This window comes from Anas acuta, chromosome 19 (genome assembly GCF_963932015.1).
Source record: "Anas acuta chromosome 19, bAnaAcu1.1, whole genome shotgun sequence".
Taxonomy (NCBI): domain Eukaryota; kingdom Metazoa; phylum Chordata; class Aves; order Anseriformes; family Anatidae; genus Anas; species Anas acuta.
The window spans coordinates 5972716-5996023 of NC_088997.1; the positions used below are offsets into that span (position 1 = coordinate 5972716).

The 23308-nt window shown below is 44.6% G+C and overlaps 1 protein-coding gene across 3 annotated transcripts; it reads right to left on the reverse strand.

Moving 5' to 3' along the window:
* Positions 1-2807: 2807 nt before the first annotated feature.
* TMEM248 (transmembrane protein 248) lies at positions 2808-22499 on the reverse strand. Of its 3 annotated transcripts, none has more exons than XM_068656082.1 (7): positions 22268-22499; positions 12989-13163; positions 12015-12300; positions 10808-10958; positions 9850-10033; positions 9256-9399; positions 2808-8486 (listed from the first exon to the last, which is right to left on the reverse strand). In XM_068656082.1, exons 2-7 carry the CDS (start codon positions 13145-13147, stop codon positions 8466-8468), a joined length of 945 nt encoding a protein of 314 aa, XP_068512183.1. In that variant the 5' UTR covers positions 13148-13163; positions 22268-22499; the 3' UTR covers positions 2808-8465. The 3 variants fall into 3 exon arrangements, with proteins under 3 accessions (XP_068512183.1, XP_068512185.1, XP_068512184.1); XM_068656084.1 differs by lacking the exon at positions 22268-22499 and adding an exon at positions 20856-21087; XM_068656083.1 differs by lacking the exon at positions 22268-22499 and adding an exon at positions 14068-14205.
* Between the last annotated feature and the right edge of the window lie 809 nt (positions 22500-23308).

The window sequence follows — 23308 nt, forward strand, 5'->3', positions numbered from 1 at the left end:
TAAAGCCTGTAGAAATACAGGAGAAAATGAGATCTGCAAACATAAAGCAAGCTGCCCAAGTCACCCAGCAAGGCAGAGCAAGAAATCCAGATCTCTTGAGAGCTGGTGCAGTGTGCTGATGGACAGGAACACTGCTTGCATCAGCGCTGAACAAAGATCCAAATCCAGCAAGTCTGCACCTTGGTTCTCAGCAATTCTGCTATTTATTTAGCTGAGTTGTTTTCAGCGTGGGGTTAACAGACACCTCAAGGTCAGTCCCCAAGCTACATCTGAAAAGTTGGCAAAGGCTAACAGAAAGACTACCCAAGTTAACAGACACCACAAAGAAACCTTTGTACATACAAGTTCTCAGACATCTTCCAAGGAGGATGTTTGTGCAGCTCAGAAATCAAGTTTGAAAGTCACTGAATTAACTGGTTAAAGGCAGACAGGTCCACAGAGTTTAACATGTGTAGTTTTCTACTTTGATTTATTTTTCATCCTGCCAGGTAAATCATTGCTAGCAATATTTTGATTAACACTGGATGGAAAAGAAATTGCAATCTAAATTTCAGCATATTTATTCATATGCACTTCTGGGGACATTTCTTTGAAACTCTTTTAAAAAGAAGGCTAAGGAAATTTGCTTGCAGAAAGAAGGCACTGCTGCAAGAAGACAGATGCTGTTCCTCCTTTTCAGCAATACTTCCACATAATACCAAAATATTTGGCACAAAGCGCCCGATTAAAGAAATGCCATTGCTGACAGCAGATGGTACTTCTCATCCCAATCTGTAGCTGCCTGCTAACACTAGATGTAATCTGATTGCAAACATGGTGTGTGCATTTTTTCCAGATGAGCAAGCTTTACATAATTTTTCATTGCCGTTGTTTGTTTGTTAACAAACACCATTGTTAGGAGCAAACAGCCTGATTACAGTGCTATCAAACAAATCCCTTCTGCTCACCCCACCCTTCCAACCTTCCGGGCTCTTGGAAATGTCCTGTTATACATCAGCAAAGCAGCCTGGTTTTCTCCCACTGCACTACTACCTGCTTAAAACTTACTTTTAGGCTGCTCATGCTACGAAGAGCCAGGAGAGGGCCTTGAAAGAACAGCGATACCAAATTACAGCAAGACTTTCCCTATGCAAGAGGCTTGTCAGCTGTTCCAGACAGCAGGTTCCTTGCCTTTACTTCAGAAAAAAAAAAAACGCATTACATTACCTGTTAATTTACTAAGTACATTTTCCAAATGGAAATTCACTATAGGTCCTCCTTTAAGTCTACCCATGTATAATTCTATGCAGTAATAGCTTTAAAACCAGGATTTTCTTCAAGGAAGTTGCACTTCTCCAGAGCCCACTGAACATATGTGCGTATTTGCCAAATAGTGGCTGCTGGAGTTATAAAAGAGAGTTTGTTTAACAGGAAACAAGTGAATACATGTCCTAGCGCCTCTCTCTTCCTCTCTGCTGGCTGACGGACTGAATTCAGCAGAGGCCAAGAGGATTGCTTTGCTAACTGAAACAGTGACAGACTTAACTCCAAATTGAGACCATGCTAACACAGGGCTTTAATGCTAATTCAGGGCAGACATTTCAGAGCTAGCCAGACTTCCTAGAGCCAAACCAAGGGGATTTGTCAAAGCTATTCTCTTAAATTCACTTTTTTTTTTTTCTATTAATTCTCAAGAGTTTCTCTCCCCAGAAAAAAAAGAATCTTAAACAACTTCACAGATTTGCTTTTAAACAATGCTCCCATTTGTCACTAGATTTGAATAGGCACCATCTGCATACATCCAGAGTATGTTAGAGCACTGTGTGAATGCTTTGAACTCCATTCTCCAGCAAAGCAAGACAGGCTGGCCTTCTTGTGCTTGTCAAATACTCAGTGCCTAGCTTTTAACAAGCTTCCAAGAGCAACACCAAGTATGTTTTTCCTACTCCCTCAAGCACTGAAAACATGCAGGTGCAACTTGTTCCAGCTGCACAATAACTGGAGCTAGAATTTAATGAGTTACATTATCTTGATTTCAAAAGCCATCCATATATGTCCTTCAATGATCTCAAGCCACCTGCAAGCATTTTGGAATGCTCAGGATCTGGTCTCAGTTCAGCTGAGTGAGTTACAGAGCACCTGTAGCAAGGAGGCAGGGGGTGGGCATGATAACGATCTAGGCATACTGAGTACTTCTCTTAGCATTGCTCCATTTTCAGGTTCTGTGACAATCACAAGTGCTTACTTCAACCTTTTGCTTCCTCTCATAGGTCCTTACTGCAGCAAGAAGTGCACCTTTTTGGGGGTTTTCCTGCTAAATCTAATAATACTGTCAACACAGAAGGCAGATGATATTTGGCAGAAATTTTGGGGATTCTGAAAGGGGAAATACATGTGAATGGAATAAAAACTGATTTGACTATTAACAACACATTGGTCTCAGAAAAATAGCTAAGGCTGTTCTCTGTTCTCTTCTGTCACACTCCTAGTGCTCCACCTGTATACGTTCAGCACAGAAATCTGCACTGCATCAATAAAACAAGCTTTATGTACCTGTGACTGATAAGAGACAAAAAGATTACGAGGTTCCAAGAAAAACAGCAACAGCAGAGATGTGTCTAAGTCAAATTCTGCATTTGTCATGATGGGAACCAGCTGCATTCCCTACCCCCCATAACACATAAAAAGGTGCTTACTGCACCATACAAAGGATTTGAAATTCCAATCCATTATAGACTTTCACTACCGATTTCTTCCAAGGGTGCATATAATGTAATGATTTACGAAACCTCCATAGCATCTGGTTAGCAGAAATAAAGACAACAAAATAAACTTCATCAGTTTTATTCTGCAAAGCAATATGCACATCTTACAAACACAAAATTAATCTAGGAGAGAAATGTCATTTCCAAATCAGCTATTAACCATCATGCAACAAGACAAGTGAAATGTAAGAACAAAACAAAACAAAAGAAGCCATCTTAACCCTACAATCACCTGCAGAGGGTTGAAAACCAAGGCTCAGATTTTCTATGTAATGCCAAAGAAAAATGCAAAAGAAAATGGCAGCTTTCTAAGAACAAGAAAACACGTACAAATAGAATCAAAACTGATTCAAGTCATAGTTAAAAAGAAAAAGAAAACAAAAAAGGAAAGATCAATATGATCTGAACTTTAATATTAAGTTTTTACTCTTCTGTTTGGCTGCATTTAACTTTTGTACATTGCGCCTAGGAACAATCCAATATTCCTCAGTATTACAGCATTTCAACCTGATGGACACACTTAGCTCTCTGCTGCAATACATGGGTGCAAAGGGATAAGCTAAGGCCAAAAATACATTTCTCTAACATTTTCCCTTTTGCTTTTGTTGGTCACAATCTTAGCATTTCTCTGTATTTCAATGCAGTGGGTGACAAATTGCAAAGCAGGCTCCTCTAATTACCAAATAGCAAAACTGATTTAAAAAAAAAAAAAAATCTGTTTTCCCCACCAGACCAATTCGTAAGTAGGACATTTGGAGGTGGATCTTTAGGTTGCTGAAACAGAAAGGATATGGGTTTGCTTTTTTAAAGGAGTCGCATTGTGGTTTTTATTAGGTATTTCCAGAATTTGCAACACCACCCCAATCGGTTTCCTCTTCCTGCCTTTGGTCCCGAGATCAAGCCACCCTCGTAGGCAACTCTCGAAGTCAGTATCAATGCAGAAGGCTGGGTATGCATGAATTAATTAGGAACAGCTCAGACAATTTTCAGGAGAAGCTGTCTACCTGTGTTACTTCACCAACTCACATCAGTGAAGCAGTATTAGCCCATAGCAGCATCAGGAGAAAAAACGGAAGCTTCATTTTATCCCTAGACTCCAAACTAGGCCATCTCTCAAGCTTTACCTTAACATCCCTGGAGAAAAATGCATGTTAGTTAACACCATTTAAGTAACCGAAACTCTGGAATGGAAATACGTTCTGAAGAAAAGCGTGGTTATTTGCTTCAAATGCTCTGAAGAGTTGTGAACTTGCTGAATACTGAGGTCCTATAGATACAGACCCACGAACCAGTAGGGTACCAATCCCAGTAGTGTCTATGTGTAATAAACTAAGAATCTTATGCCAGCATAATTAAGACTGTAAGACCTTACTTGGGTTTTCTTGTTTTGTGTACTTTAGAGCAATATTTACCAAAGAAAGAGAGAGAAAAGCATATGTGTGGGCTGCAGACCTACCTGCAAAAGGTGTGCCCAGGTGGAGGACCTCCTGCAGCAGGTAGCTGAGCTGCAGGAGGAGGTGAGAAGGCCGTGTGACATCAGGGAGCCCGAGATGGAGTTAGATAGCTGGTTCCAAGTGCAGCCTGCAGTGGACCCGCAGCCAAACAGCCAAAGATTCCCCCACTGGCACGTACAGAAGGGAGAGGGGCCAATAATGTGGAAGGATGGAAGCTTGCAGCAGCAAGGACCAGCAGGAGGAAAAGGCTTCCCCCAAAGGCTGAGGTGCCCTTGCAGAACCGCTTTACTGCTCCACAGACTGAAGGGGAGAGACCCATCACATCAGGAGAGATGCTGGAGCTGAGCAAGGCAGCCAGATCTGTTCCCCATATAACAACCAGCGTGGCTAAGAAAAGGCAATGGGAGATAATAGGTGACTCTCTGAGGTATAGAGGCACCCATCTACCAACCTGACACGCTATAGAGGTGTGCTGCTTACTGGGGGCTTGTATCAGAGATGTCACCAAGAAACTAGCACACCTCATACAGCCCCCTGGCTATTATCTGCTGCTGTTGTTTCATAGGGACACCAGCAATTTAGCCAGGAGCAGCCTGATGGCTCCCATGGCTGGAGTGTTGGGATGGGAAGATAAAGGCTCTTTAGGAAGGATAGGCAGGGGGAGACAAGGAGAAAGAATCACCCTCTGTGTTGGTGACCAGCTGGAGTGTATGGAGCTCTGCGTGGGGATGCATGAGGAGCCACAGAAAGTTGAGGGGCCAGGTTTAAAGGGCAGGCAGGGACAGGTGGCACTGTAGTGGGGGTCTGCTACAGGCCACCCAACTGGGAAGACCAAGTGGATGAGGCCCCTCTATAGATGGACAGGAGCAGCCTCACATCCACAAGCTCTGATCCTCACAGGGGAACTTTAACCACCCCACTATCTGTTGGAGGGACAGCACAGCAGGGCACAAGCAACCTAGGATGTTACACAAATGTGTTGATGAAAACTTCCTTCCCCAAGAGATATAGGAGCCAAGGATCAAGGCGATTCAAGGATCGCCTCCTCCAAGCTCAGGAGGATGTCAGGCAGGAGGCCTTCATGGATGAACAAGTTACTTCTGGACAAACTCAAGCAGACTAGAGGGAGTGGAAGCAAGGACAGGTAGCCTGGAAGGAATATAGAGAAATTGTCCAGGCAGCTGGGGATCAAGTCAGGAAAGCCAAAGCCCTGATAGAATTACATCTGGCCAGGGACATCAAGGGTAAGAAAAGCTTCTATAGGTACGTCAGCACTAACAGGTTTCTCTAAGGAAATGAGAGACCCGATTACCTGGGATATAGAGAAGGCTGAGGAACTCGATGACTTTTTTGCCTGCCTTCACAAACAAGAGACCACTGGCACACCACCCAAATTGCAGGAGGCCAAGGCAGGGACTGGGAGAACGAGGAACCACCCTCTGCAGGAAAGAACCAGGCCTGAGACCAGCTAAGGAACCTGAAGCTGCACAGGCCCATGGGACCTGATGAGATGCAACTGTGGGCCTTGAGGGAACGGGCAGATGAAGTTGCTAAGCCACTGTCCATAATATTTGAGAAGTTGTGGCAGTCCAGTGACGTTCCCACTGACTGGAAGAGAGAAACATAACCCTCATTTTTAAACAGGGAAAAAAGAAGACCCAGGGAAATGCAGTCCAGTCAGCCCCACCTCTCATGCCCGGCAAGATCATGGAGCAGATCCTCCTCGAAACCCTCCTAAGGCACATGGAAAACAGAGGTGATTGGTGAAGCCAACGTGGCTTCACTAAGGGCAGATTGTGCCTGACAAACCTGGAGGCCTTCTACAAGAGGGTTACAGTGTTGGTGGATAGGGGAAGAGCAACTGACATCATCTACCTGGACTTGCGCAAGGCATTTGACACTGTCCCACAGGATACTGTCTCTAAATTGGAGATGTGGATTTGATGGATGGACAGCTCGGTGGGTAAGGAATTGGCTGGATGGTTGCACTCAAAGAGCTGTGGTCAATGGCTCAACATCCACGTGGAGACCCCTGACAAGCAGTGTTCCTCAGGCATCGGTTCTGGGACTGGTGCTGTTTAACATCTCTGTCGTGGACAGGGGGATCGAGTGCACCCCCAGCAAGTTCATCGGTGACACCAAGCCATGTGGTGTGGTCGACACGCTGGAGGGAAGGGATGCCATCCAGAGGACCTGGCTAGACAGGCCTGAGAGGTGGGCCTGTGCAAACGCCATAAAGTTCAACAAGGCCAAGCACAAGGTCCTGCATCTGGGATGGGACAATCCCAAGCACAAACACAGGCTGGGTGGAGAACAGATTGAGAGCAGTCCTGAGGAGAAGGACCTGGGGGTGTTGGTGGATGAGAAGCTCAACATGACCTGGTGTGGTGGTCTTTCAGCTCAGAAAGTCAACTGTATTCCAGGCTACATCAAAAGCAGCGTGGCCAGCAGGGCAAGGGAGGTGATTGTCCCCTCTGTACCCCACCTGCAGTACTGCATTCAGCTCTGGGGGCCCCAACATAAGAAGGACATGGAGCTGTTGGGACAACTCCAGAGGATGGCCACAAAGATCAGAGGGCTGGAGCACTTCTGTGAAGACAGGTTGAGACAGCTGGGGTTGTTCAGCCTGGAGAAGAGAAGGGAGACCTTCTAGTGGCCTTCCAGTACTTAAAAGGGGCCTGCAAGAAAGTTGGAGAGGGTCTATTTATAAGGGCTTGTAGTGATAGGACAAGGAGTAATGGCTTTAAACTGAAAGAGGGTAGATTTAGATTAGATAGAAGGAAGAACTGGAAGAACCTCTTCACCAGGAGGGTGGTGAGGCACTGGAACAGGTTGCCCAACGGGGCTTTGAGCAACCTGGTCTAGTGGGAGGTGTCCCTGCCCATGGCAGGAGGGTTGGAACTAGATGATCCTTAATGTTCCTTCCAACCCACCCCGTTCTATGGTTCTACAAAGACAAGATGAAAGATCAATTAAGGCAATCAGTGAGATTTTAAAAGCAGTGGTGGAAATGTCTGCAGGAAAATCCAGACTCCTGAAAATTAAGGAGGTTACCAAATAACAAGCTGGAAAGAAACAGCAAAAGCCAGAATGAGAAAGGGAAAAATGCACATCACAAAAACTCCTCTGATTTAAGAATGGACACAGAGAACAGTATGAATTTTACTGTGTGGTCTCTCTGACCTTAATCCCAAGTACTAGTTCACTCCTCATCATCTTCCCCCGAGTGCACAGCATTAAATTGAAATTGGACTAAGCTAATAAAGTGTCATTTTCAGCTGCCCTTCAGAGATGGATAGAGTCCCAAAGTGAGAGTTGGTAACAGACTATGGGATTTCTTTTTCTTTCATTATTTGCACTTGCCCAAGGCTGTGCAGAGCCCCAACAGACAGTTAATACAATGCATCTTTTAACCAAGTTTCACTTTCTAGAAAAAAATGTTTACAGAAAGCTGCTCTGCAGCGGAGATGCATATTCTGGGTCTGAGGACTGCAGATGGGAGGCTAAGTAGAAAGCTTTCCAGGTAGTCTCTATGCTGACTGATTCTCTGGCATTCAGCAGGCCAAATGGAAAAAAAAATAATCAAACTTAGCAGTTTTCAATAAGAAAGATTTTAAAATGGGACTTCACTTCTTAAGTTTTTACTATGAATAAAAGCACAAGTTTGTCCTAAATACAGCACTATTAAAATGTGTATATGTATTTCTTTTTTTCAAAAAAAATATCTAAAAATGTTCATATCTTTTCTTGCAAGCAAGGAGCAAATGGAAGAAGGTATCAGGCCACACAAATACACATTTAATTCATGTAGTAGATTGGTGGCTCTGGAAATGCAGTATTATATCAAAGGTGCATACTGTTTCAAACACACTGTACATATCATTGGGCAAAAAACAAAGATTCATTGTTTTGTTTGAGACATTTGCAAAGGCATCTTAACCTGCCCAGATGCAGCTAGACAAAAATATCTTGCTCTGACTATATGTAGCCATATCACTAAACATATCTACACAAACATTCGGCTATGTCCACAGGTAAAGACTGAAAGTTTCTGGCCGCACTACAATGCGGAACAAGTGCATCATCTGACCTATTCTGAATATACTTTTATAAATATGTACAAATCAATTACAGGCACTTGAAATGTCTTTGGTTGGAATAAACCAACATTGCAAGATAATGTATTCACAGAGTGTTAAGACCCATTCTGGGTTCAGCAGGCAATGATTACGGTTCTCAGTCATTCTCAGTAAAAGAAGAGGATGGATTATGCTTCTGACAAAACAACCTAAACAAAAGAAAAAGAAAACATTTAATTAAAGTCAAATTCCTAATCCCATAACAGTGATATTACTTATCTCCATGCAGCTGGCATATCTGTCCTTGCCTTTTTCGAAGAACCTTGGAAGTCTAACTTGGAAAGGAAATCAAAGCAAGTCTGAAGGTATTTTGTTCTTAGCATAATCAATTTAAAAACAATACAAAACAGAACAGCTTATGTTACAAAAAATCATTAAGATCAAAGGGTGCCAACATTCATTTCCTACTTCACAATAAATATATTCATATTTAATCCTTCAAGCAAAGTCCATGTCTCCAATGCATACTGAATAATGACTGTTTCAATACCTTTGTGATTGTTTTTTGTAATTCTAATGGCTGCTAATCAGAATTATGTATCATGTTTTATTCAAAATTTTCAGTCTGTTGCGATGAAAGGTAAATGAAACCATTCAGTGCTATCTAATCAATGCTTCATACAAAATAGTGAGAATAACAACAGAAGTGTGGCAGAAGAGCTGCATTATAGCACTTCCCGAACTGCAATAATCCACTTCTGGAGGTGAGAAATCTAACTGAGGACCTACACAGCACATATATGTATTTCATAGAACCCTTCTTTACTGTCCATGATAAAACACCCACGTCTCTTTGAAAAGGAATTAAGCCTACATTTCAAGAGATAAGAACTAGTCTGTACTATGTAAATAAAAAAAAAAAAAAGGCTTGCTATGTTTTCTTAACAGAGTCAGTATTTTGTTATTACTCAAACTCACCTTTTCAGAGCAGAATTCTGTATTGCTTTGCCTCAGTTTGCTTGGTCTGCCTTTAATAACTGCATAGCAGAACATTGTAATCACCATCACAAAAAGAAAGTAACTGGTATGCATGAGATGCAGGTTTATTAGAGAGCGATCATCCTGCACAGAAAATTAAAACCATTTACTGACAATGCACCAATAGTTGACATTTAATATTAGAGCAATAATTACCAGTTCAGCACAGAAATTACTTAATGAATCAACTTTCTCCCCTATTAAAAGATGGCATAGTAATGAAAGGGATTCTTAATTGTGGCACAAAAAGAGCCAAAATGCTCCTCATGTTAAAGTTCTGTGCTAGAGATTCCCCATATAAAAGAACTGCCTTTTGTCAAATAATTTCAGAATATAAAGCGTGGTTATTAAAAACTGTGAGGGCCATAGAGATTACATGAACACCATCGTGCCCACCAGTGATGAAGCATATCCAACTGTTTCAGCCCCTGTGCTGAATATAATAAAAAAGCACTAAATCTGACTATTTTGGGACCCATATTCAGTTAAACCACATTCATTCAACATAACGTGTAAAAACACCGGGGCACTTACATCTGGAACTATAACAGTTAGTTTGGGATTTAAAGCGTGGTACACTTTTCCAATTGCTCCTTTGTAACACCAGAAAGGGTTATAATCTTGTGCATATTTTGTATTAGAGTCCCTTGCTGTGGTAAAGATCTTGTACCAAAGTGTGGCATTGCTGTACGTTTCAGGAACGCAATGTGGTGGCTGACTGCAGAAAAACAGAAATAATTAGCACCTTAATTGCCATTCTCCGTATTCAGTAAGGTTAACTTTCAGAACTGAGTCAGGCCCAGTCTCCTCAACAGCAGTATAAAACACAGTTTTACAAAACAGCAAAAAAAAAGTCTTCACTAAAAGACTGTATAAAAAACATATGATTTCTATATGAACATTAAAATTTAACTGAATTTTGTTCCAGTAAGTCAACACCCCACGGCTTAATTAGAAAAATACTGGTTTTCATATGGCTTCATACAGTCCTGGGAACCTGTCTGATGGTTCTCCAGAGTATACTGAATAGTGTCAGGGAGTCTGGAGGAGACAAAGGGAAACTATTTTGATGAAAGGTCTGCACCTGCTGGGTTTGGTAGCAAAGCAACGTTCAGCTTATGCTCATCTCTTGGCAGGGAAGCGGATAAGATCCTCAGAGTCAAGTCTTAGCTCTCATACAAGGTAGTGAAACTAAATTATAGGGTATCTTTCTTAAATATTCACTGATCCCATAGTTCCTACTGAAGTTTAAATCACAGGCTGCATGCTGAAAGGCAGGCATGCCTAGAGACAAAACATTCACAGAAAAATCCAGCCTTGCTAAAAGACAGCAGAAGTCTCAAGACAGACAGGGTTTTACGGCAGGGGAAGGAAAGCAGGTACACGATATTCAGGCAACAACAACATTCATCAGATGTGACAACCTCAGAGAAGCAGCTGAGAAATTAATCACCCAACAGCCAGTCTATGAAAGAGTTTAAAATGCACTTACACTGTGACAGGAAACACGTTGCTGGCTGCTGTCACAGTCATGCAGGTTGTGAATACGACCTGCTCGCAGTGACCATGAAGAACGCAGTCATCTGAATTCCAGGCAGTCGGCAGGGTGAACGTAATGTTTATCTCCTCGTGGGATTCTCTGCCTTTGAGAAAGAGAGGAGGAAAGAAGGAAAGCTGTTTTCCAATCACAAAAGTAGCCAAGCAACAATCGCTAGGATAAGGAAAGCGTGCAATTGATTAAGAAGGCAACATTACCCTGGATCTGTACCTTTGAAGTCACCCAGCATCTTTATTATCAACAGAGAAAGCAGAAAAAGTTTAAAAAACAACAACAAAAAGCACCAGAAAAATTTGAAAATAACAACTGCTGGTCTTTCTAATCTCTTCTGCCCCCAAAAGAAGTGGGATTGATCATCAGGCTCCTTTCAGAAACAAATACCTCCCTATTTATAAATGAATTCATGCATGCTCTGAGAATTTTATTAGGAAGCACAATCACACTTCTTTAGCCTTTCTCCTGCCAAAGACGTTGTTGAACATCTGCTTTTTCTGAAGCTCACATTTCAAATTGGAGATATTTGTGCAGATGAAAAGGTGCTAGCAGATACTGAACTGTAGATTAAGTAGTCTACACTAAATCCACATGGACATATTCATATTCATACTGAAAATAAATCCAGGCTACTTGAAACGGAACCTGCATTTGATAGCACACAAAGCAGTAACAAAATAATAACATAAAATACAAGAACACAGATTTACAGCTATAGCAAATGTCTCCTTACAGATCTCTGACGTTCAAGACACCTTCAGACATGATTATAAAATGCAACCCTGGCTAAAAGCTAAAATTCCACAAGGTTCTATTGTTAACAATCTAATCTCATGTCAAAGCTGTCAGGGCAGCCAAATAAGAGGTCTTCATTCCACAGAAATTTAAATCATTTTATTTGTTGCTGTTTGCAGTATTAAAATTTATGTATGCATTTTAACTAAACTTTGTATTTTTAGGCAATACACTACTTGACCTCTAAAGTATATAAGTTAATGCCTTCAAAATGTGAGCAAGTGAAGGGCTCTGTACAGGACTTCACTCACAATAAATCTGCTCTAAGCAAAAGATTCATCTCACCAATAATAAAGTTTTCCTTTGAATCTGTAGCTGTCATTCAAACTTATAAAAGTCAAGTCCCGCATACCTGAGAGTCCGATTTGGTGTCCAAAAATTGTGGAACTTAGATGTGTGACGTTGCGGGAATATCCGCCAAATGGTCTGAGTGGGTCCAGCGTCAACGTGATTGTAACAGAGATGTTTATAGGACCAGAGTCCTCAAGAGTCTGTGGAGACTGTGTAGAAGATCTCGCCTGGCCGCTGGTCACGGTACTTTCTGGAGTTGTGGTATCATTGATGAGATGCTTTAGGGTTTCATTCTCAGATATACAGAAGTCCAAATCGTTAAACCTCAGGAGGAAAGTATTCCAGTCCTTCAAACAAACACAAAGATTTAGAGTGGATTAGCACGTTAACTTCTGGTTGCCACTTTACTACAGCAGCACAGACCTCGCTACGTACCATCCCGCCTGCAGTTTCAAGCCATTTAACGTAAATTACATGGCTCACGAAGCAAGCACAAACACCACCATGGCTATCTCAACAATGGGACAAGTTGTTTACAAAAGTCTGAAGTGTTCAGTCCCAACCACTGCCCGGCCACTGCTGGGCACAGCAGAAGAATACCCTTCTTGAAACTCCAGAAATATACTGGCTTGGTCCACCCTCACTGCGCTCAGGGTACGAGCAGTTTCCATCAAGGTTTTCCTCCTTACAGCACGGTAACGCTAGCTAAGAACAGAAGTTTCACAAACAAGCTAGCTGACATCATGGAATAATAATAAAAACTAAAAAAAAAAAAAGGCTCCTAGCCATGGCAGGGAAAATCCAAGTCAGATGATTTGGCCTCACCCTTAAACTAAAATAAGACTATTCACACATTCACACCAACAGTCACTTTTCCTGTAAAATCAGTGGCAAGTCTGCTGAAAACAATCTCCCATAAGACTCTTGCACCGCCATAAAAAGGTTTTCAGGAGGGAAAAAGGAACTCATTAGCTTTGTGCATGCATTTCAAATCAGTATTCCCACTGTTCAACCTGGGAACTTCTTGTACCGTACCTCTGTCATCTCTGGTGACTTGATCTCCTTGATTTTAAAGAAATAGCCCAGTGTCAGAAAAGCTATTGCCATAGCGCTTACGCTGATCATAAAGACCACAAGCGGAGGTCGGCTGCTGACGTAAACCTTCAGGTTCTCCAACAGGTTTATGTTGAACATTATTCTGATTGTTCACCTGCAAAGAAAGAACATTAGAGCAGAGTGACTGGGCCGTGTGCTGCGGGGTGGGGGCGGTCGATCACAAAAGAGAGAAGTTTGACAATAAAAAAAAAAATGAAATCATATGCGAAAATGAGATTCAATTATACAGCCCTGTGCTGGTCGTTGAACACAGGCTCGGTACGCCTCAAAATAAAGCACAAATCAAAACACGCTCGACTTCACCTCCTCGGCTCCAAAGATCACCAACAGACACTAAGCAGCGCAGACAACCTCTAGCGCAGCCCAATATCGCTGATGAGCAATAATACCAGCCCTTCTCCTTCCCCACTTTCCTAGGCAGAATAGGCTCTGTGACTAATTCCAGCAATATTTGGACTCCGCGAATTACAGTGCAAAAGGAGCTGCAATGCAGCCTACAAAGCGAACTCTACATCTCTGCATATACAATCAAAACCAAGGCTGAAGCTCTAAAACATCACTCTCCCCATCCCTAGCCCCAAATGGGATCCAAGAAGCAGCCTAGGGGCATTTTGGGCTTCTGCACCAAGAATCCTGGTGTCAGAAACACCCGACAACAGCACGAGTGGGGAGGAGAAAGCAGCTCCAAAAAGCTTTCTCCAATTTGTGCAGCAGCTAGAGAACTTTTACTGCAGTCTGTAAACAAGAGAGGACTCAACATATGCTGAGGAAACATACTGAATCCGTGCTTTTTATCCAAAAAAAGTAGTATTTAGTCTGATTCTTCTAATTGATTTTCCATTTTCATGGCAGGAAGTCTTAAGCTAAGTTCACTGTATCAGCTTCCCCATCTCCTAGTCAGAAGCAAACATTCAAGTGTTAAAGTGCAGCCTTGCAGCACCTCGTTCAGCAGCTCTGCGAGGAGAAAACGCAAAGAAAACTTTTTACCTTTGTCTTACCTACAGTCCCGTTGACAAGGCTTTTAACCTCATCTGTAACAGAAGGACAGAAACAGTTCCTAGCTATGTGCTGCTCAGCCTCAAAACTCAGAGGAAATGGCAAGCTCCAGGACCAGTATCTATAGGATGTGGCACTGCAGTGGTTAATGTTTGAGCACTCATACTGATCTGATAACCCTTAATTAAGTCAGGGACTCTGCTCCCTGCAGGTCTGTGCGATTCTCATGGACTCTTATTAGAAGCACATGTCATTTACCTCCCAGCTGCAGCGCGGCCCAAGCCCCGGTAAGCCCACGGGTGCAGGAGGAGCGCAAGCCGTGAGCTGATCTACTGATCCAGAAGGGAAGGGGAGAAGGGAACAGGACAAGCTTGCAAGTGGTTGTTTTTTCAGATCCCGCAATGTACATCGATCACAACTTTTGCATACTCAGTATTTTACTGGCAGAAATGCTTCAGTTATTCTTGACAGAAGCAATACCAACTAAAGCTGCAAAACTGCTCCAGAGAAGAGAAATTTGGGTCCAGAGAAGAGACCTGAAGCCCTGGGGCAGCAGCAAGACATGGAGCTGTGTGTGCCAGCTCTCCTGGACTCTCCCCACACACCTACTTGCTGTCCTTGATGAGATGGGGCTCGCTCCAGCGCACAAGATCGTGTCTTGAGTTTACTTTTTTGCTCTATCAACCAATTTCCATCCACTCTGCAAAGACCAGAAAAGCCAGGAGCTTGTTATCAGCAAAAGCTGATAAAACTGCAAACACCCCCTGCCAAAAGTACGCAGCGAGTCCGAGCGTGAGAAGCACGGAGCCGAGACAGCAGGGAGAAGGAGAAGAGGGGAAAGAGAAGGAGAGAGGTGGTGAGACAAACATGCACCTTACCAGAACTTCTGTCTGCCCAAGAGCAGCCGTAGTATGGCCAAACAAGCCTGCGACGGTGTCAGGAGAGGGCAGGAGAGAGAGGGGAAAGGAGAACCGGTGCCAGTCAGGACCATGCTGGTTTGTTCTGTGCGCCCTGCCTCCTGTCTGGTCACTGGCAGCAAATTTTTTAAACGAGCCCTCGTTAAAAACCCCAAACGCTCCAGCTAAAAACATCAGAGACACATGTTGAGATGGAAATAGATCAAAAGATAACCCAAAAGCAGAGCCGTATGCAGCGTTCCCTTCTGGATTTCCTTGTGAAAATAACAACACAGATGCAGGCTTTATTAGAGCATTTAATCAAAGCTGAACGTCACCCAGAGCATATACAGGTCTGCGAGCCCTTTTTAAAGGGGCTTCCAACAGTTCCATTAGCGCTCTTGTTTACCACAGGGCCTAAAACCAGCCATAAAGCTTGATGTGCTGAGAAGCACGCGTACGAAAAATATTTGGGCTAATATTTTTACGTAAGAGATCACCAGCTTTAAAGTGCCGGGTGCTTAATATGCTCCCATAAGTCACCAGCTTTGAAAGCAATTAGAAAATGCTATAAGCTGCAATTTCCGAAGCGTAACATGCCTTTTGAGCGTTCGTGAGAGAAAAGGGAACGACTGTGGATTTAATACCGGAGCTGACATGAAAACAGCAATTGGACATGGCTAGCGCAAAGCAGAAGGAAGAGGAGTATTTCCAAGCTGCTGCCTGGAGTGCTGCCGATTTTATAGGGAACAAAGTGCTCGAACAGCATTAATTATCAAAGAACTCGTGAAACAGCTCAGGGCACGTAAAACGTATATTCCTGTGACATTTTAGGGGGCTGGTTAATGGTCCACACCCTTACACTCCTCCCTTCTGCTAAGGCCTGTCAGAAATATACCACGATCGCTGTTCCTCTACCAGCTCTCCTCGTAACTCACAGCTTCCTCTGTGTAAATGAATAACCTACAGGGTACCATTGGAACTTTTATTTCTCTTTCACACAGTTAAGAAAAGAAACGGAATGCTATTACCTCCTGGCAGGTCAGGGAAACAAGATCGGGTTTCTCTTTTTAGCTAAATCAGTAATCTAGAAAGAGGCCCTAATAGCTGCTGTCTGCCTCGCTCCACGCTGCCCAAGCCTTTTAATGCTTGCGCTATAAAAATATCCACGACCAACCTAACAAGTGGCTGGAGTACAAGAGGAAGAAGGAGAAATGCCAGCTTGGAACAGTGGCTCCAGCTCCAACGTAGCTGCCTGGTGCTGAGGTGTACGCCTTGGGACGACACGGGCAGTTCTGGCTGATGGTGCTCATCAGGAAACGCGGGACAAGAGCTGCAGAGGTGGCGTGCTTTTAGATCCCTGCAAAACCTGGGATGCTCTGGTACGGAATTAAGAAGATGAAGATGATGAAGGATGGGAATAGCAGTTAGTGTGTCAGAGTCCCAGGCAAACGCAGACTTGTTTAACCATATAAAAATAAGGAGAAAGTCGTCTGTTCTGCAATCTGGGGGAGTTTTCCACCACGATGGCTCAGGAATGAAGACAGCAGCCTCAGGAAAGCAACACTATCAGCTGTTCCTGCCTCGTGTGTGACAGGAGATGAAGAAAAGGTAACTTCTGAAACAGAGCTGTGAGGTTTTCGACAATAAATTACAAATCAGGAAAATCTTGAAGTCTATTGCAAAGAGCAAAAGGTCGATGAAATGAGTCACAGCAGAAGTATTAAATTCTCTTCTCGGGGCTTAATATCAAAGGAGCTGAATTCATAACAACATCAACAAAAAACATGGTGTACTAACGCAGGTATTAAAAATAAAATTGCGGTTGCCAAAAGGAAAAACTAAACATGATTTTCCAAGAGATTAAAGTAAACATACAACGTAATTTTTATGTCTCTTGCCAAAACGTTGCTATCTTTCCACCAGAAACCTTAAAATCGAGTGATTTCTGTAAAAATATTTCCCCTTCTTTTTACACATACAAGATAGTCGCAGTCCACAGAAGTAAAATATTTGGGGGGCTGAATATTTAAAGCAACAACAACAAAAACCAACACTGAAATGCCTGAAGGAAGAAAAGGGTGGCTGGAAGAGAAGGGGTGCAGGCTGGAGCTGACCCATCCCTACGGCACTGCACTGAGACCTCGCATCTTTCCCAAGCTGCATCTTCCTGCACTTCGGAGCATTTCGTCTTCCTTGCATGCAGTTCCGTGTATTTTTATTAGCAATTATGTTTTCAAAGACACCTCACGCTACCAGTAGCACAATGGGGGTTAGGAAATGTGTCACATCAGGGTTAACCTGAATGAAAATAACATTGCGTGCCAGGAAAACGCTCAAACACAAACCAATCGAACTGTGATTTTCCTAGCAAATCACCCATAAGTAACACGCAAACAAAGCCATGGTGTTGATCTCAAACTAAAGCGCCTCTCATTTAAGAGCAGGAAACTGTAGCGGGTACTAAAGATATCTTTAATTAAATATGGCTTTCTTCTCAAGGAACAGAATGTGATCTCTACCACCTAAACCACCAAAAATAGTAAATACACACATGTAAGTACACTGAAAAATGGTAAAGCAAAATAGATCACAGATGTGCTACCTGTGAAGCTGCCTATTAAAGTTCAGAGTATTCAAAGTGCTCTGTCAAAGCCTTAAAAAGACCACTTACCGAGAATGCTTTTTTTTTTTTTTTATCTCTAATCTGGTATTGCCAAGCTATCAATCAGAACTAGCAAAAGGAACCTCAGCTGATCCGACAAGTGGAAATCAGACCCCCACTGGCTCACACAGCAACACCAGTTATCATCTCCCACTTCCTGAACAGGTAAAAATCTCACACATTTTAAAAAGGGAAAAAAAAAAAATCAGGGTAAAACTTAAAATTAAGAAGTGTCTAACCTCACCAGAAGGCTGCCCCTTTGTGCCCTGGAATGAACCACACACCGCTACTACCCACGCTATCAGCAGCTTTCACAGGCAGCTTCTTCCAGGAGCTGGGGACAGCTAATCGATGGATTTCCATCTCTGTTGGAATTTCACAATACACTATTTTTAACATAAAATATGCAGTTGGGAGAAAGAAAGCTTTCCCATTAACTCCATAGGAAAAGTTATTCTTCCATACCGATATCTATGGGGAAAAAAAAAGGAGGTGTCAGCAAATGCAGCTGCTTTAATTCATCTTTCGGGAACCATAACGAGATGCTGCAGGATGCAATCGCACAGCCCCAGACCTCTGCCAGCAGCAGAGGGCATGCAGGGATAGCTCCTGAGGGATGCCAAAATTTCTACCTTGGGATTGAGAGGAATCCTCCAGGGCAGAGCACTTTTACCAGCCAGCTGATCCTCTTCCCCTTCGCCTGTCCTCCAGCGTTACAAAACTAAACGAAGAGACTCATAGTAAATGCCATCAGTCATCTCAAAGTAGAAAAGCAGCGAGCAAGGCTTGTGGAGGAAGAAGAAAAGTTGACAAAAACATCCCCTAGGATCCTTCAACCCCTGCAGCCAAAATATCACCACAAGGCGCCCAGGCAGAGGTGCAGAGGCCCCCTGCCTTCAGGGCTGTGCGAGAAGGAGATGTTGAATCAGCTCAGGCCAGTCCGTGGCTCATTCTCCGACCGATTTCATCCTACAAATATGTTTACTGATTAAAAGCAAACAAACGCTTGCCTAGAGTCTGGAAGCAGAAAGCACCGAGCGCTGTTTCTCGTGAGAAGAAAACAGCCCGGTCCTCTGCCCACACGAAGAGCACAGATGGAAGGCTCTGGACAACACCGAATGAGCCAGAGAGCATCACCTGCTGCAAAGGAGGTTATTTCCTCATATTATCCAGTAACAGAGCCATTTGGGAAGCTGATTATTAACAAAAGTGTGAGAGCCCAGGGACTTACTTGCACAAAGTGTTTTTTTTCCACCTCTCGAAACACTTTTCAAAGCATAATTAAACATTTCAACATCCCCAGGAGCTACAAAAACAGCAAACATTTCAGCTCTCCTACCCATAAAACAAAGACAAGGAAGGGAAGCAATCTGGTCACGCTTCCAGGAAAGCTGAAGGTTGAAATTAATACCGAATTTCACACTCCCAAGCCCCCGTATGTAACTCTTGTCAAAGACAGAAAGCAGAATCAAAGGTAGACGAGTTAAAAAATAACAAGGAAAATTTGTAGATCGACTTTTACTCAGCCAAATGTCTGTGTATGCGACATTTCCACGTACTGAGCAGCCCTGCCCAACAAACTTGTGTTGGAGTTCAAAACGCCTGCGGTGGATTTGCCCCAAGCATGCGGCGTGTCGCGTAATGCTCCTGGGAAGGCAAAGGTAATTTTGTAGATCTTAATTTACAATTTCAAGAAATAAATGCCAAAAGAAACATTGCATAAACGCAAACAAGTTCAAAATACTTTTTAAATGGTAAGAGTCAGAAAAGAAGAAGAACCAGAAGAGTAGAAAAGTCATGAGCCAAGAAATACAAACGATGTGAAGAAAGCTTTTTCTTTCGCCAGTTCAATGAACCCTGAATTCTGACCATTGTTAAAAGCAAAAAAACCCATGATTTAAAATACACCCAGCTGCAAAACAAAAGCAAACCTAACCTGTGCTTGAAAACAGACATTTTGTTGCCAAACTGTAAAAAGGCAGCCCTGCTTGCCAAGCGAGGCTGTGTGATGGGAAAAATATGTTTTCATGTGCAAGAGTTCTGGCTTGGGCATCTTTAAAGCCTTCCAACTTTTAGAAGCCAAAGCCATGACTTACAACATGACATATTCTGCATCACACAGGCTGCAGGATAAGACATATTATATAGCATATTATATATAAAATATTATACAGCGTCAATGTCCTTGAGTCTAAAAAAAAAATACAAAAATAAAAAGCTGTTCCAGTTACTGCTCCTCACCGTGAGAACCTGGGAGAGGAAGGCAAAATGAAAACAATTCCTTTTTCTAGGGGCTGTCCCCTAGAAGCGGATCCTGTACATTTCCACCAGAAAGCAAATTTAGCCCCCCACAGCCACGCGGGCGCAGTTCGCCGCAAGGCTTTGCTCAGGAAGTAATGAAAAGTCTCAGTAACAGCTTAATAATCAGACGCTGGTTTAGCAGCCAGTTTAAGGAGGTTAATCGTTGACTTCATTAAGGCTACACATTAAGGAAGGCGGTACGGGATTCTGCAGGGTAAGTACAGAAAAACGCCAGGAAAAGGCGCTTCAGACGGTCTGTAATGAGAACTGTTGTTTGTAATGAGAACTGTAATGAGACAGAGACCCAGACAGATACACAGCTTGAATCACAAGCAGAAAATGAGTGACAAGGGGAGGAAATGGCAGCTTTAGTGGGAATGGCAAAACGGAGCTCTGCGTGTATAAGGTAACACTGCCAGGGCAAGAGGAGTAGAAGAAGAGCCAGTGGCCACTAGTGAAGGAAAGAACACAAACAGCAGCAGAAACACCTGAAAAACCAGGCACCGGCTGAAAAAGCAGAGACCCAGCAGTAATGTTACCACGCCGGTGTACTTCACACCCCTGGTCCAAAGAAATACAACTTCAATTTGCATAACCCAAACTCATGGAGGAACAGTCTCCATTTTCCAGATAGGTAATTACCAAACCTCTACATGCCAGGGCATATGCGAGTTCTCTTATAAAACTAAACCCTGGAGCTCTGACTTCTGGGAACCTGCTTTATTGACAGGTCTGCTGGGAATGGTCTGCTCAAAAATAACAGTCCCAACACCTCCATGCCTTTAGCAAAGGGAAATTTGGGGAAAGCAACTAAATTGTGACACGAAGGGTTTTCATAAATACTTTCTTATGGGGTCGTTTGATAAAGCAGCATTATTTCTACTTTTAAAAAGCACATTTTTAAATAAAAAATAAAGATGATGCTCACAGAAACGCCGCCAGCAAGTGCTTAAGGAGGGAGCTGCACTCCCATGGTACGAAACCCGTCCAGGGGCGATGGAGTCAGCAGCGTCCTGTCTGCTGCCAGGCGCATCCGGCTCACACAAAGGACACCAAGGTCTGGTTGTCACTGCCCTGGGATGCAAGCACTGCTCCGCGCCTTTCTCCTGGCAGAGCACAGAGCCTGTTCTGTGTCATCAGGCGGCGTTTCAAGTCCTTGTCTTTCAAGTGGAAAAGAAGAATCACATTCCTCGGGCCTCGAGCCACTCCTCAGCTCACGGGAAGGAACAAAGCCACCGAGGCCTTAATCCTCTTTGCTGGGACTCAACCTAGGGTCAAAGAGCGTCAGGGCTCTCGGGCACAATTCGATATTATCTCTGCTCAGTCTGCCAACAGAAGTTGTCCCCTGTTATGCAGACACCTGCTGACCAGACATTGGATTGCAGCCACCAGCCTCCAGGAGCCCAGGGAAGAGGCACAGCTCCCCAGGTGAGCCCAGAGCGGCTCCGCACACCCCACCTGGAAGCAGGAGGATGGGTGACCGCTGCCTTGACCTTACCTGCTTTATTTTAGGCATTAATGATTGACCAGAGAAGATGGGCCTGAGGAGGCATTCCCATTTCCCGACCCACCACGCACCATAAAACTCCTCTGAAGCCCAGCGAGGCTGTGGAAAGTAAACTCTTAATAATTCATAGCCAGAGCCCAGCTTTGTCGACCGGGATCAACTGTGTAATAACGTGGGCAGAGCTAACTATGCAATTACATTTCCCCAGAGAAGACAAGCCCTTAAAAAACAAACAAAGGGGAATTAAAACAAACAAAAAAGCCCGTGCAGCGATCAGTCCCGTCCCTTGTCAGGCCCCAATGGCTCCCGGGGTGCCCGTGTCTACGGCTAAGATTTACGGCTTAAATTTAACTTGAGGTACCCAGCAGCCATCTCCTTGCCATGGTGCAGCAGGAATTTTATCCTTAAAGACAAACAACGCCTTTAGGGAAACCAAGAAGAGAATCAAACGGGGATGTGTAGCGAAGAGGAAAAAAGGCAACGAAGGAAGCCGTTTTGCAACAGAAATACCGGCCGTGCTACCGGAATTACCCCTTCTTACTATTTTTGCCTGGCACGACAGCAAGCACACAAAGCTGGCGCTAAGATCTAATTAAAAACAAACCCTTGGGGCAAGCAATAGGGCAGAATTAGCGATAAAGCACAGGGGGCACGGCACCAGAGGACGCCCCCCAGCCCCCCGCTGCCCGACCCAGGCCGGGGGCAGCCCCCCAACCTCAGCCCCCCCTCCCCGCGGGCTCAGGGTCCCCGGAGGGGCACAAACAGCACAGAAAGACCCCGAGGAGGCTTCAGAGGGGACCCCCACGACCCCCCCCTCAGGCCCCGTCCCTTACCGGCGCCCGGAGGGGTCGGGGTGAGGAAGAAGCGGCCCCCGGGCCGGGCGGGCGGAGGCCCGGAGCTCAGCGGCGGCGGCGGGGCGGGCTCTGCACCATCCTCCTGCCCTGACGGGGGGCTACGGGCCGGGGGAGGCCGCTGCCCGGACACCCGCCTCCTCCTCCTCCTCCTCCTCTTCTTCCTCCTGCTCCTCCTCCTCCTCCTCCTTCTGCCACCTCTTCCGGGGACGCCGCCGTCACCTCTCACCCTCGCCGACGGTGGCGCGGGGGGGACAAGCTTGTGGCGGCGCCGCCACCGCGCGGCCCGGCCCCTTCAGGCCTCCCTCAGCGGGGGGGAGCCCGGCCCGCAGCCCCCCCGAGGGTCGGGGGTCTCCCCCCCGGTCCCCCCCACGTCAGGGTGGTCGGCTTGAGGGTGCTGATGTCGCCCCGCCGCCCCCCAAGGAAGGCGCTGTGCCCCCCGCTGTGTACACCCCGCTGTCTGCCTCAGGGTGGTGTGGAGGCCCCCCAGGGAGAATTTTTGTCCCGTACGGTCAAAAGAAAGAGTTGGAAAATGGAAATTTTTATGAGGTCACCGCCGCCACTGGCTCCTGTTTGCCTTAGGTCCCTTAAGGGCGGTGGTGTTGTTTCCTCGCCACTTGTCGTCCCCACACCTTGTTCCAAGAAAAAGAATTACACAACCAGTTTAAGGCATCCGCTACCTGCAAGCGTTCAAAACAAAATCCTGAAGTGGTTGACGTGACAGAACAAACCAGAACAGTAACATTTCCAACACGAGAGGAGGGGAAGCCTCGTGCCCGCAGCGGGGTGGTGGGGACACGGGGCCAGGAGCTGGGATTGCTCTGTCAGAAGTGAATGCTGTGGGGACTGTACCCATCTGTACATAAATATATACAGAAATAACTCCTAGTAAAGGAGGAGCCAGGCCTGGCAGCTCATGAAAGGACAAGGCCATGGGCTATAAGCTCCTGATAGGAGGTAACAGCAATTCCAGCCCTCCACTGCTACCAAGCTGTTTTATCCAGTCATTCCCCTGTAACCCCA